At 32.8% G+C, this 16,870-nt stretch overlaps 1 protein-coding gene across 1 annotated transcript; it reads right to left on the minus strand.

Moving 5' to 3' along the window:
• Positions 1-6,935: 6,935 nt before the first annotated feature.
• On the minus strand, positions 6,936-7,463 carry LOC124372568 (the record flags this gene model as incomplete). Its single annotated transcript, XM_046830971.1, has 2 exons — positions 6,936-7,110; positions 7,325-7,463. Coding segments are annotated over 2 exons (314 nt in total), but the record flags the coding sequence as incomplete, so codon positions are not given.
• Positions 7,464-16,870: the final 9,407 nt, after the last annotated feature.

Below are 16,870 nucleotides of genomic sequence, written 5' to 3' on the forward strand. Positions count from 1 at the left end.
CGAATTCGTAAAAGCAACGGTTGAAAAGTATTTGTTGAACTCGTTTGCCACTTTTAATTTATCTTCAACAATTTCATTATTAATTTGGATTGCAATAGATTTGGAACACTTCTTGGAACCTCCATCTCGAAAAAAGTTATTAATTATTTTCCAAGCCGTTTTGGAAAAATTTTCACAGGTACCCAAGGCTCTATTGATGTCATAGGCTTTTGCAGCTCTTATGACCTTCTTATAGATTCTCCGATACCTTCTAAAAAACATTTTGAAATCATAATTTTGAGTATTGGTGAAGATTTTATAGAAGAATTGGAGCCTTTCTCGAGATATAAGAATTCCTTTAGTTATCCATGAATTTTGCAGCTTTTTACTGTTTTTTGTTTTCCTGAACGGGCATGCAACATCCAGATAGTGACTGAAGGTGTCACTAAATGACTGATACATTTCATCGACATTTCCACACCCACTTAAAGACTCCCAAGACTCGGTTTTTTAAACATCTATTCAGGTGGCAAATGTTTTGGGAAGTAATTGCCCTAGTAATTTTAAATTTTGGATTTGGATTTTCCAGTTTGCATCCATGAATCACGACTTCCTGCGCAAAGTGATCAGAGATCGCAGAACTTAATACAGAGACTGTTGTGTTAGGAATATTGGTGATAACATTGTCGATGGCAGTACGCGTCGTGGCTGTCACTCGTGTTGGCAAATTCACGGACCAATTTAGATTGAAAGAATTTAGAAGATCGCGAAGCCGCTGGGTAAGGGGGTCGGTGTGATCCAAAACATTAATGTTAAAATCGCCAATTATTACAAACCTTGTTGATTTAAAGGAGAGACCACTCAGAAGGTGTTCCAAGCTTTCGAAAAAAGAATCTCTAGAGCCATTGGGGGATCTATAAAGCCCAATGATAGTTATTCTTGTGGAAGAGTTGGACAAGATTGTGATGCCTTCAGCTTCAAAATTCATGTCCGAACTGTTTTTAATTTTGAAATCTTCAAATTTAGAGGAATTTTTCATAAAAATCGCCACACCGCCCCCTTTACAGCTGGTTCGACAAAAATATTTAGCCAATTCAAAATTTTGAATCTTAAAAAGATGTATTGAATCGGATTTGAAACCGTGTTCTGAGACTATAAACACATCAGGTTTAAGCTCTTCACACATGATCTCTAGCTCTTCAACCTTGTTGGTTGCAATTTGGGCGTTTTGGTGAATCAATTTTATTGTTTCAGTTGCCAATTTAAAATTTTTGATGTTTTTTAAATGTTGATTTTGAATTTTGTTGCGTTTTGGAGCTGGATCTGAAGTCATCCCTAGGTCGGCTTCACACATGTCTGACCAGAACAGTTTTTTGACATAGGAGAGCCTTCTTTTCGAGAGTCTCTGTCAGGTGTAGTTGACGCCCTAGCTGCCTCCGCATATGAGACAAGCTGGAGCCTTGGAGACCGTTGAGAGACAGCAGCCGGCTCCCAGGGGGTTGCAGCAGGTGGCGGCACGACGGCTGGAGGGACGGCGGTCACTAGGAGTGGCTTCTCGGGTTTTCGGAGGGACAGGTCTCAGCAGAGCGAGGCTCTCCACAATCATTCCAGCCAGTATCCGCTTTCCCCGCATTGATAGGTGCATACCGTGTCTTGTGAAATGCCTGCGACCGATCCTATTGAAGTTTAGGACCTTGATGTTGTGTCGGATTGCGAGCTCTTCAATGTAGGCATTTACAAGTGCGGTCTCATCGTGAATAGAGTGGTCCGGCTCCAGATCGTGTCGGTGTGGAAGGGTGACAAGAACGATGTCAGTGTTGATTGGTCTGGCCGTGATGTAGGTCTCCAGGTGACTGTAGATTTTGTTCTGTTTTCCCACCGCCAGGTCGTTTGTGCCAGCCATCAGCACCTCGCAGCGGGTTCCGGACTCAGTTGACATCTGCCTTGGACCCACGACATCAAGCAGCCCGGCGCCAGGCAAGCACACACCGCCAACCGAGATCGTAGGGGCCAGTTATGCTTCGTACAAGGCCCGCGATGTGACGGGCATGGCTGTCACCTCTAATAAAAATACTTGTGAAGAGGGCATTTTGAGGATATTGCTGGTTTTTAGGGAACTTCGTTTTTTTCTTTTTTGTTTTGGGAAAGCTATATCCTTTAGGTTTACGTGCAGTCGGTGTTTTGAGATTAACCGACAGAGTCTGGAAACTATTTTTTGTAGATACTGGAGATGGGTGTTTTTTATTTTTAACTTCGGTCCATGGCTGACCAGAGTTCAAAACTCGCGCTCTCACACGTATTTTGCTGCTTCAAACACTTATTTTCAGCCTCAAGAACCTCTATTGTTGTTTTGAAGCATCGAAGAAGCTCAGTGTTTTCCGCACACAGCTTACACTCCGAAGATTGTTCCCGCAGGTCACACTGCACACCAGAGTCTACAGTAGCGGGCGCGGGGTCCCCTGGTGGGCTGGGGTTAGGCTCGCACTGAACGCCGCAGTCCACTGTCGCGGATGCGCGGGCGATCTGGTTGACGCGGGATTTGTTTACTGGGAAGACTTGATCAGTGTACTCAAGTAAGCGTGTGTCCGACTCGATGGTATGGTCCAGCAGCTTCTGAAACTCGTTTTCCAAACGCTTGATCTCTTGTTTGAGTCTAGAGATCTCCGCTGACGGGTCCTCAGGTGTTTTAAAATTATAAATTGAAGCGGTGGACGAGGTCAGGTCTACACCGGGTGTCGAGCAAACTGGCGGTGCAGGGAGAGCAGAAGTTGTTGTGGGTGTAGACAGAGTAGCGAATGCAGGCGGAGTAGCGTGAGCAGGGGTTGCGGCGAGTGCAGGCGGTGTAGCGAGTGACGCGCCAGTCGCAGACACAGTTTTGGTCAGGGGTGATAAGAGCGAACGCATTGTCACAGGGTGTTCGCCACTGTGCTTCTGATTGCACGCAACCACTCTTGTCAAACTCGCATCAGTTTTAATTAACGCTCCACAGTTCAATTGAGTCTAGCACTACTCTACTAAAGAGCGCATCGATACCCAAGATGGCACTGCTCTGCGAAAGAGAGAACAAAGTGCGGGACTGTGAGTAACCGCGACCGGACATCTCCATAACTGCTCCGATGGTATGACTGGCTGATTGGGCGTCTAAGGGACGCTCCTGGACGGTGGACAGTTGGACAGACGGGACCAAGCGATGACTCCACTAATGGTCACTGGAACAGCTTACTGGCTTATATTGCATCCACTGAACGACTTAAAAAATAGCGAGTAGTATTCTAAATTATACTAAAGCCTACATTAACTGAATATGTTGTATATATATTATACAGTGAGTTACGCGAAAGGTACGAGTATCCAATTGGACCATAACCCCTGAATACATCTCCGCGCTACTTCACTCATAAAAAACGTAAAAAAATTAATTATTGCCATTGTATAAAATTTTTGGGTTGGATAATTCTATCTAGGTCGATAGCTCAAACATCTGGCTGGAGGAAGGTATCCATTAGTGGATAAATGACACTTTCTTAGACCTATGTTTAGATATAATTAAATTACGAGTATTTTTTCATTTGTTTGTTTTTTTTTTTGTTTTTTTTTTTGGGGGGGGGGGGAGAAAGTATAGATGATACCGAAATTTCGTCATGAAGCCGATTGCAACAGCAGGGTTTCTATAACATGTACCTAAAACGTTTCATCTTACCAACAAACATGGAAGGTTACACAATAAATACAAAGCGAAATAATAGCGAAAATATTGAGACAGTGGATGGTTATCTTACGTTATGGTTCATGATAGTTATGCATTTAGACTGGTATACTCTACATTCTAAAGTACCGATAGTAGACTTTACATTACTAACTTAAATGTCCTGGCCTATATAAACACTATATTACGCCTCGTGTATTCCTCTTCGAATGTCCTACACGTAATGGATAATATACCCCAGTTGTATCAAAATATTATTGTTTGTAACACCAGTTCTAATTATTATTCTATATGTTTTCTCCATCTTAACAATCTGTCCACTCGATTAGAGATTTATAGCCTTTTGTAGGTAAGTAATTCTGCGTTTGGTCATGTAATGTACGGACGAATTCCGAATTAATTGCAGTGATCTAGGCAAGGTGTAAATACATCCATCAGCATGATGAGTTAGGCTTCAGAAATCAGAAATTTATTGTCACGTAACGTTACATAATTGTAGCTTCATACCAGCGCGAAGGTCCTCCCTGACTGACGTGTTATAGAGAGGCGGCAATGACCTAATCGTTCTAGATTTGATGATATAGACTTAATTGATTTTAATAAATGTGACATATGCATAAGTACTTGTATTTATTCATTCGTTTGAAAATAATTTCACAACTTGAAAATTTAATTCCTGTTAAATAATTAGTTTGCAGCTTCATATGTTTTTTTTATGATTTTATGAGTTAAAATAAATGTTTTAGATCAAAATGTTTTATACATATAAGAGACAACTATCATTGGTTTATTTATTTTGTTTCTCTCATAAAAATAATGTTGAAAGTTTAGATTGAGGTAATGAGCTGTCTACATATTTGGTTTAATGAATCATTACAATATGTTTTATGAGTGAAAAAGAGATGCACTTAATCATTTAAAACTTGCAACTCTTCCTGTCACATAATTTTCTTTGATAATGTTAATCGTTTATACCTTGTCGGAAAATTTACTACAAATGAATGTTAAATCATAATTACATTTTAGTAACGTCCCTAATATCAGCATGGAGCAAATTTTAACATGAACTGACTAAGAGTTCTTTTGGTTAGATGTACCAAAATTAAAATTTGAGTCTGGAGAGAGAAAGAATATCAAAATTACTTGAAGTGTTTTGTAGTTTTAATAAAATATCCGGTCACTCGGATACTTATAAAGATAAATGTCCTAAGAAGTACACCACGGTACTGATCAATGTTACGATAGACAGCAATGGATGATCTGCCTCAGTTAGAGAAAGGTCAAGTATGCTCAGAGTGGGATATTTGACAAATGATGGTGTGAGAGGAGTGTGGGTTAGGGCCACATTCCTCTATTCTCAGTGTAAATTGGCCTCCTTTCCTTTATTTATAACTCCTTACACTTTTAAAATCAAATTATCCACTAGTATCCACTATATATATCAGGATTAATAGTAGATTGCTATAACTTCACTTGTGAAACCGTATGTTTTAAAGCATTAACATAACAGGACATGGCTAATCAGTTCAACATGTGTTGTTCGACATGGAAATTACAGATCTTTTTTATGGAGCTATATGTACAATTTATGACTTATTTCATAGATTAAACCAAAAATTTTTCTCAAACTATACCACAATTTTAAATATTTTAAGCAAAATAAAGTTCCCAAAATATTATTCTTGATCATTGTTTTCACCTTGGAGCTATATACCCTTGGCTCCAACTTTGTTTATTATTAAGCCTAGTATGAAATAGCCACCTGAAAGCATTGATCCAATCCATCTAATTATAGAAACCCTGGCCTGTCGCTTGATTCACTACTTCCATTCTTTGGTTTGGTCTCTCTTCATGGTAGATTAAAACAGAGTCTTGACCTCAAAACATGTAATCGATATTTCAATTGCAATATACAAGTTTTTTTGAATAGGTCTGGTAAATAATAATTATTTTATCTAACAAATAATTATAGTATAGTAATTATATTAATAAATTAAATTTGTACTTATTTTGAAATGATAATTATGATGCACTTATGATATCAACAGTTTTATATTAAAATATTAATTCTGATCGCTAACAGAATTCGTTATTGATTTTAGTCTCTTTAAATTAAACGGGAAACGGGAAGGTTCGTATTCGACGTGACCGGAATTTATTGGCCAGTGATACAGGTAATTACTGTTATCTATAATTGAGTTTAATTCTATTAATGTGTTAGAATCTAATGCATGTTATGCTCTGCACGTACCCGTTTACATACATAATTCTCCTAATAATATTAAATTTAGCAGAGCTTAACAATATGTATATCGAAAGAAATTTTGTTGTTATTTGATAAAATGAAACATGATAAAATTAAATATTAAGAATACAAATAAAAATAATAATAACAGTCTGTTTGATAAAATAATATTACTATTTAAAATTATATAAACTGTGAGTTATTTTTACAAACAAATCGTACTCAGTTGATTAGTTTGTATAACTTACGTTCAGTTAGAAAGAAAAATTAAAATTAAAGTATTGTCACAGTATATGTTCCACTTTCTTGCACCACGTTCATAAGACTAGTTAAACATTATACCAGCAGCTTTACTGTGATTTTTTTTTGGGTTGCATTATGTTCGTAACATAAATGCAGCGCAAATTTCCAATAATAAATAATTATAATTATAGGCAAAATATTGATAAATAGTGAACTAATAATACTCAGTCAGTTATATTCAATAAATTTATTATTTTATAGAGCATATGCTAGTACATAAAAATTAACTATAGCAAAACGTTCCTTTTCATACAGTATATAGTAATGCATCAAAATTAGCTATTGTATTTATAACAAGTGGCCAGTGAGATACTAAACAAGTATAATTTTATTTGTCGTTATCTGTCCATAACCAAATTCACTTAGGCTTGATTTGATCTCGAGTTCACTGCACGTTTTAGATTTCTGTATAAATAAGTTAATTTGGAGGATTATGAATAGAATTTATTTCAAATATTAGATATATTTTTGTATCAAGAAGTCAACGACATGCAATTGTTTTGATTAAGAAAGCTGGGCCAATCACGTCTTTCTCCCTTAAAAACCCTACCTAAAAAACGTCAAACATTAGTGAACATTATTTTACAGATAAGGTTGTTCTTTTACGTAGAATATAGAACGTATAATGTGAACCTCATATTTTTAAATTTACTTACAACTAAGTTTCTTGAATTTAAATATCGATTACCATTTTAAAATACATCATTGGATAGTACGCCCTCCAGTACAGAACGCCACATCCACGTTCCTGCAGTGCTTTAAGTATACCCTCATGTTAGACAGGGTGTCGGCGATCTTCTTGATGAAAACAGCCTCCTCTTTCTTGCATTTAAGCCTGCTGGTGACGTACACGCACTTGAGGAAACCGTGTCTGGCACTGTGAAAAGTTACAATCATTAGTCTCATAAAGCTGATTGGTAAATGTTTTTACTTTGTAGTGGGCCTTTAGTCACAGCTGAAGAAAGAGACAGTATTTTTTATGAACAAAATAACAAACAGTTTAAACTTATAGCAGTTTTTCTAGTATTTTGGTATCATAAAATATAACTGAAACATATACCGCGCACGATAGAGATGTTATTAAGACTTACCAGCACAGTTCAAGTAATCTGGACTCCATAGTGTAGTTTTTGCGGCTGACCTCCTCTCTGACCAGACTAACAAACCGGTTAGCACAGTTGTCCCAGTCCTTGCTGATCGCCTTGTAACAGGACGTATACTGCAGGTATTCTACAATATACAACGTATTTTATATTAGTACTTTAAAACTGTTATAAACCTCACATAAGGAAATCGCTGTAGAAAGTTTGAGTAACATCATCCCACACCCTTTTACATTATTATAAAATCATTACGTTGCATTTTTCATTAAAAGTTCACCCACTCTTCTGAACTTTCATATCTATCATATTCGTAAATAGGTTTAATTTTTTAGTATTATTTCCTTAATAAAAATAGATGTTTTGTTAATGTATTTTAAAGAACGACATGTACATATTAAAATAAAATTTAATTTATTACTGTTATGATTAATATTTATTTATCATATTCTATCAATACAATAAGTTTTTTGGGGAAAAACTAAGATCTGAGGTTATACTAACTACACTTTCTTAGTACAAATATAATACCCAGCCTGTAATACATAAGTTTAAAAACCAATGAGCAAAAATACTTTTATTTACATTTTTATCTTGATAGTGTTCCATACGCCGCGCCGCGCGTATGGAACAACCAATAAGACAACCTGAACAATCACCCGTGGGGTCCGGTTGTCTTATTTAGGTCTCATTGATGCTTCCTGCCAGATATACGACAAAGGAACCATGGTACTTGCAGTGGAAGAGCGTTCTCTTTATTTGAATACATTTCAAATAGGATTAGCATGCGTGTGTTTCTGGGTAGATCACTCGAAAGTTCTGACTGAAGTGCTTTTACAGCAAGGAAAACAAAAAATGCCTAAGCTTTGTTCGATCTATAATCTCGGTTTGTTCAACATATGATTTAACATTATAACATATAACAATCCGTATGTGAAGTGTGAATAAATCAAGCCATAATACGCCGTTATCAGAACTTGACTTGGGCAGTATTTTACTAGAGACTTCAGAACATAAATGCCTGTGGCTAATTTTGAGCAAACGTAGATTTGAACATTCCATGTGAAACTTTAATGTAGGTTAATTACCTATGAAATTGGAGGAATAGAATTCTTCTAGTATTGTATCCGCTAACATGACGCTGGATCTATACTCGAAGTCTACTAAGTGAAATTCAAAACGTTAGATTTAGAGGAGTTTGTCTTTAGATTGAGGCTATGGTAGTGTTGACACAATTGTACATTCCAAAAAGTGCGTTTTGTTCCAAATCTTATTCGAAGATTCGTTACTTAATGATTAACGTCCGTTTTGTGTAAGAGAGAATACATCCAAGATAATATTTAATTATCATTACTGTAGATCAATGATTTTAATTTCATAAAGATAACAAAATTTTACCTAATTTACTGAATTATTTAAAAACCACTTTTCGAGAAAATAATTTTGAAAATACACTATATAGAAATTATGCGATTGTGAAATAAATTATGCTTACTTAAGTGTTGTCATAAATCGTAGTTATAGTAGTATAAAAAGCTTATTATTACATAATTTACCATTAGCATACAAATTTTTATGTGCTAAGAGCATATACTTAAGCTTATTAAATTCAAGTATGATTACTCAATTATTAATTTAAAACTCTTAGAAACATACATATAAGGAACCGGAATTCAGAACAAGGCATAGTCTTGACACAAAACTAAAATTGTAATGAGTTAAAATTTTTAATTTGTTTTATTTATGTCACTTGTTTTCAATCATTCCCAAAAAAGTAAAATTTTTTAAATTTTTTATATAAAGACTAAAACGATAGCATATCAAATATGTAGCCTAAACAAAAACAGTTACACATAACGTCTATGAGCTAGTAATATATGAAACGGAAAGAATTTAAATTGAATTTTTGTTCCATAATACCAAGCTTTATGAATCGTAAACCCTTTTTTTGTTGTATCGGAAATAGCGGCGGAGCTACTAAGTAATACTTTAAATAGATAGATTATTATAATTTGTTTAACGGAAATTCAAAAAGCTGAACGCATTTCAATGAATCTTAAATTATTGAGCTCCATAGTGTCTAGTAAGATTAAAACTCAGAATAAATTCACATTAAATATGTACAGAATAGAGGATTTTCAATTATTATGTATTTTATTTCAATTTTGATTGTGTTTTAGAAAAAATTCAAACTTATAAAAATTATTTTTGTAAAATCAACAAAAACCTCTTAAATTCAGACTCATATTCCTAATGGATTTGCATTATATCTAGGTTCTAATGTAATAAATACAATGTATAATACTATATGTAATGTAGTTAACAATAATTATGATAATTTACAAATGTTTCCACAAAATTATTTGAAGAGCTCAATAAATTGTGAAATTCTGTAGAAAAAATGCATTTTTAAAGATAAAATAAAACTTGAAAATGAATTGAAGAAGGCATTTTATATCAAAATTTAGACTTGTAACATTGGTGAAATTTAAGGATTACATATTTATTAAGATTAAATTGAAGATAATTGTCACTTTACTGGTACGCTAAGAGAAGCTAACATTGAAATTGTTAACATAAGTGTTTTACAGTTCATGTACTATTGCAGCTAATATTATCTTCCTAAATTAATTTAGATCACCGGTTAGCACAGCAACCGTGGTGAGAAATATTTTCTCGTTGATTATTATTTTACTTCCCATGCAGTAACGCTTGCGTCTAGGATACTTAAACATGATTTACAAATATTTTACTGACATATAAGTTATTTTATTGTTTATCTTTTAAGCGTTTATCGAAGACTCTCCCTCAAGTTTCTGTTGAACGAAATCCGATTGATGTCTGTTGTACGCACAGGTAGCTTCGAACGATTAGACGCGGAGGATTAAAATTTAATATGAAACTCTACATGTACTACCTGTACATCGCCACTTAAATAATAAACATTGGTAAATTGGAAATTTTGATTTTGGTGTGTCAGAAAAGACTTTGGTTTCATTAGTTTATGTTTTGACAAATATAAAAAAGACGAAAACAAGTAAGCAAGTCAGTCCCCCTAAAGTAAAAAATATTGTCTTACCTAAGATGATGAACGATACATTACTTATTATTAATAAACACCTTTCATAAAAATTTTGGAGAATTATTTAATTTACTGAATATAATAAATATCACAGTTTAATTTACGTCAAATCAAGTGACATTAATCTAGATAACATCTATATTATGACCGTTTGAATCGTTTGAAATCAAATATTAAGTGTGAAATAAAAAAATATAGTTTAATCGTTGTGTCAGAAATGTTGACGGATTTTGAAGTGTTAGAGCAATTTATATTCAAAAAAATTAGGCTTCATGTGGATTAAACTAAGCCACTGCTTACATATTATTAAAGAATAATGCATACTAAAATTCTATCTAGGATTATGACACGTACAGAGCGTTAACACTATTGTTCAACACGTTATAGAGTGAGATGTAATTCCGGTTAGGATTTAAACCACAACCATAAATTACACACGGAAATGGGGTTGCTTCCGACATAGTAATACTGTATACAGAATATTAATGAAGATAGAGAGAAATGATATAAAGTGTAATATATTAACTCATGAATCCTTTTATCGAACATCATTGTTTGGACAAACAGTAGAGAATGTCATTAATTAATTTTGTGATCAGATATTTAGCAGAATGTGTTATGTGTAGTTTAATAAGTTTAAGAAATGGTTCGCAGTTCCTTAATGTAGTTGTCTATGAAATTTGAATTGCTGGAGGCTGTTACATAAACTAATTACGATTTTTGAGTATTAATATAATATAATATCTGTTGTCATATAATAATTACACATTTAAATTTTATGGAGGTTGTGTGGAAATGTTTTAAGCAACTGGACGTTTAATGTTGCTCTATATGATCATTATTGCAGCTCAAGTAGTACTTATACTATTACAGGAATGTTGATTACTATTTAATTTAATGAAAAAGAGAAGAAATTCATCATATCATATCAGAGTTTGTATTAGGGTTGCTCGTTGTGATTATTTAACATTTAATTACGAGTGATGGAAACAGAACGTTTCCGGATATTTTTGATCGTTCAGTGATACAAAAAATAAGTAACACTACGTTTCGAGATCTGCAATCTGATCTATTCTTCGGGTAAATAACTAACCTAACACGTAATTGTAACCTAGGTTAAAATAAATAAATCATACCAGAGCGTTTGTGACAATAGGTCTGTATTCACCGACCAACCATCTACGACTTCCATCTTTTTGTATCACTAAAGGATGGCAAATGTCCGGACAAAATCCTGTTTCTTTCACAATTTTTCCATCTTCAGAAACAAACTTCAAACTAATTACGAGTGTCAAACTTAGAAAAATATTATCTGGGAAATGTATCATTTCATATTCTTATCCTTTTGATACCCTTCCCTCTTGATCACCACCAAAAGTAAAAGTAGCACGGCTGACGGTCAATTTCTTTCCTTGCGGAAATATCTCTAAACATATAGAGTAAAACCTGTTTGTGTGTTTACAGAATTGGAATTGGTTCTCAGCTCTTGGATTATATTGTTATTTTAACAACCAGTACGAGAAGCGGCAGGCAATTTAAAAATTATTTCATATAATATATGATGCTTAAAGGATTTGACCCCATGGTGAAATATATAAAATAACGGATATAATATCAGAGTGATGTGTTAAAGTTTTGAAATTACTTGTGACAACGTGTGAATATCGATCCCAGATGTATATACATTTTATTCAATATAGCGATAGAGATACAATTTACCATACTTTAATGAAGAAGAACTTAGTACTTACAACTTCCTACAGTGAGCTATATGATTAGTTAAATTTCAACTGGAACTTGGTTGATTTCAACTAAGACCAACATGAGACATGTATTTCCTACATCATGGTTATACCACTCTGACCCATAAATATTCGTGTAAATATCTATATAATTAAATAAGAATATTTAAATTAAATCTGAATTCTTCCATGTATACATTGTATATTTAAAATATTTTTCAACTACCATCCGTCTTAAGTTTCATGAATTAAGAAAACGGAATAATAGGTGTCTTTCAATTAAAATTATTAAAAAATATATCCACACTACTCATAACTCCCCCTCCCATTCCAAACAGGTTAAGAGACCACATAGTATAAGTCTTTAATATTAGATGAGTTAATTTTATAGAAATTGTATAGTAGGTTAGATTTATTTACTTTTTATCACAGACTAATAAAATCATAAATTATTGTTTCAAAAAACTGGGTTGGATTTAAATTATATGTTTTTTGTAAAGTAATTTTTAACCTGGATAATGTGATATTTCACAGTTACCTATTTCTACAGACATGTATCTGTATATAATTAAATAAAAATACAAATTAGTTCTTAAACACAACTGGACTGTATTATAATAAATTATATGACATGCGCAAAAGGGTCATTTACAGAATATTTAAAATATTAAAATTTAAATTAATATAATAATGTCAACTATTATTCTGAAATATTACGAAATCATAGACCCATGTGACAACCATTTTCCCTCGTTTCTATCCAAAATCTGCTCAGTGAAAGAGTTTTCACACCGAATAATAGTGTTATTGTTATCTGCAATATTTTAAGACCTGTAGAACTGTATTGGGAATCAATTTTACAGACTCTCATGTTGTAAATCTGACACAGTCTTTCAATTATAAAATTAGTGCTAAACTATTATTACTGCAAAGAATAATAGGATCTAGGCAACTCGCCATCGCTATAAGTTAAAAATTAGAAACAGCTAAAAATGAAGCATTAGTTTGTTCTTTACAAAGTAGAAACTAAACAAGAGGTAATAATTAGTAATTCATAATTTACAACACAAATAAATTTAACGATAAAATCTGTAAGATACTATTGTTGTATTTCAATGAACGACAAGGTGGTAACTTTCAACTAATAGAAAATCCAACCTAAATAGGTTTTGGCTAATTACTTACGTCGGTATATTACAATTACTAATCCCATGCCGATATTCTGGCGTTTCTCAACGCTTGTAAGGATGAACAATATTTTTTTCTGAACGATTATTCGCAAAACCTGCAAATAAGCTTGATTCTGCCTTTCTTTGAATAAACTTACACATATTAAATAACACAATTTTAAATATTAATAACATAAAAATGGACGATAGCGACGAAACGAAAGAGATGCACTTTGGGTAAACATTTTGGATAAGGTTATGACATTAATTATATAAATTCATATAAATATCACTGTTTATAACGAACGTTTGATTATATCCTATTTGATTTTGGATTGAATAGAAGTTATGGAAAGACAATTTAATGTTTTTAAGCTCAACAGTTTTGTACCTACTACCTGCTGAAAAGAGGGATGATGTCACAATTAATAAAAAAAGATAGAAACCAATATTGATATAAAAACAGCGTTTTCAACTAATCGAAAAAGATTCATCTAATTAAGTTATTAAAACTTTAGGGTAATTTTTATAGCATTTCATTCCATTGAACTGCTGTCACACTGCACAAATTAACTAATGATGGCGTGATATAATACTAGTAAGATCCAATGACTTACACTGCAACTGCAGGCTCATATGAAGCCATTAATATATAACTACAATGGCCGTTTATAATATTGATTGTGTTATGACCCTTTCTTACGCGTACCAAGTATTTCTTTGAATGAATCTAGCTTTGTATACCCTCTTAGTTGAAAAAAATGGCATAGATTGGCATGCACCAACATATAACTTAATTTTACTTATATAGAAATGTAGCTACATGAAAAAATTTCAAGTGCAACAAAAAGTCAGATAGAAATACATTTCTCTAGCTTCACGAGTAAAACTCGTTGCTAATGCCTAACCAATAAAAGTAATCACGCAGATTAAAATTATTCAACAGTTAACTTATAATAAGGTTAAGAAAATAAAATTAATTATATTTTCAAATACGATAGTCAATTGTCCAATTATAACGATCAATTCATCTTTACGTAATTGTTCAAAATCAAAGTCTTTCCAATCTTCTGTAAATCAATATGGTTGACCTTGCGTTGCAAATTGAAAACCTTATCTAAGACAAGACTGAAGAAACCTCATTCTCTCATGACTGGCGGGGGAATTCCCAAGTGAGGTTTCTTCACTAACAAGTTTCTTGTATATTATTTGCCCGACCGATGAGACAGAAAAGGTCTTAGAATTGAAATTCAAAGTAAGTTTATTTAAGCTTAGTCTGTAGAGCTTAAACATTTATCATATTATAAATAAAAACGCTCTTTGAGCAAACTGGCAATGACATATAATGTTGAATATGAGATTTAGTTTTTAATTGACATAAGATTAATTTCTAATTTTTTATTCAGAAAATACAGTGTCATTATTTGCACAACTATATTAAGTTATCATCTGGTAGTGCCAATGAAATAAAACTTTAGTGTGTAACAGATCTTATCGTTAACATGATTTTTATTGTTAATTACTATAGTTTTAATTATTATGAATCATTAGGTCATAAATTTGTTTAAGTTTAAGTTCTAAACTTTAAAATGTCATACAGAGAAACAGTAACGATAAGAAATTGCTAAAGTTTTTTTTCTTAAAGCCCACATCTTTTTGAAGATAGCATAAAAACGTGATATTTGAAATTTAACTCGAAATAAAAAAAAAATTAGTACGTATAAACTATGTGAACCTAGAATACTCAGTAGAGATATTTTGTATACAGTATCCAATCCAGTAACTAATTTTGAATTTACTCAAAACAATAAGGAGAGTTCAAAGTTTTAAGTGTTTATTTTGTTATTTTCATTGTTATTCGATTAAGCATTATTGTGTAATATTTTAAAAGAATTAGTTTTTTCAAGTATTTCCAAACTATAAATCTCTGTAAATACAGGATACGGATGTCTAGCTCACTTGCAATTTATGGCGAGAGTTTTATTAATTAATTAAATTGTATATATATATATATATATAATTAAATACATATATAAGATATATACATACATATAAGATATATATAAGATAGTTACTTTCTTATTTACATATTATTTGCCCTTCCAACCCATATTTATAATTTTTACGTCAGTTCTGGGAAATTTATTGTCTTCGATTTTCTCAACAACTTTCTATAAACTGGCTAATTAACTAAAATGCTAAATTGAGCAAGGACCAAATGTGACTTAAATTTCTGTGTGGTGTTAGAGGTAAGAGTATTAAGTTAGAAACATGGAGATGGAAGCGGGCCTGGGTACATCATGGCATGTTTAATCTAAACTCCTTAAATTTGAATGTAATCGCGTATTTTGGCGAGATTTGCCCACACGGCTGGCCCATTATGGACACCATAGAGGACGGATACGATTCATCATTTAGGGAGCGTGACTATATCTCACTGGACCCAAAGCATATTCTTCTTATCACAACAAGCAGAGATGGCGGTCTAATGTTGTACAGCAGAGCATAAGGACCAGGCAGACTGTCTGTGTAAGTTACAATTAATTATTAATGCATCACCTTGCCAGAGCTACTGTTAAATATGTATCTATGACAAAACTGCACCGTACAACTTCTACATTTAATGAAAGGCCCAACTCTTTGTCCTTATCGTAAAGGATAATGCAGACCTCTCTTTATGGAGGGCACGAGCAGATTTGTTTGAATAGTTGGTTAAAAACGGACTCGCAAAAGACGAGTAGAACAAACTGGTTAGGAAGGAAAAAATAATGCGTGCTTTTATAATTAATGAGAATTCCAATCTAAAGACATAAATACTCGCCAACATGTTCACTTCGTAAAACTAACTTTGATTGATTGTTCGTATATGTATTAATTTTTAAGTTACAATTTCCTTTAGGTATTTATTTTAAATCATAGATAATTTAAACAGTTATTGTCTTAATTAATAATGCATATGGTCAACTTCCAATAGTTTTTTAATCTCATATTTGCAATGCGATTAGGGTTTGTGATATTACCATCGTAGAATAGGTCAGATGTTGTTTTTTTTTAATGCGTGTTGTGTTAAATAATCCATGGCTTAGTCTTTTAACTTTCAATCATTATACTCTGTGTTAATTATCGATGGCAAATATTTTCCGACACACACAAAAGAACTTATGACTTCCAAATATGAATATATATATATATATATATATATATATATATATATATATATTATATATATATATAATATATATATATTATATATATACTGTGTATATAATTATTTACAAAAAAAACATATAACATACAGCATATAATTATATAACACTGAAGGACGTTGCAGAAGTGTTACTGTTCTACGTAGGAACTCCTCCAGTAGAAAAACAATCTACTATGTAAGAGCGATCCAATGGAGTTCACCATATATCTTGTGCTTAAGCCATCTTTTGACTCATTAGTGTACCCTCTATTACTCAGTATTGTTGAGATTGAAATACAATCATTAACACACCACGCACGTAGTCATCACAACTCCATAATCAATCAGATCACAATA

This window comes from Homalodisca vitripennis, unplaced genomic scaffold (genome assembly GCF_021130785.1).
Source record: "Homalodisca vitripennis isolate AUS2020 unplaced genomic scaffold, UT_GWSS_2.1 ScUCBcl_3509;HRSCAF=9077, whole genome shotgun sequence".
In the NCBI taxonomy this organism is placed as follows: domain Eukaryota; kingdom Metazoa; phylum Arthropoda; class Insecta; order Hemiptera; family Cicadellidae; genus Homalodisca; species Homalodisca vitripennis.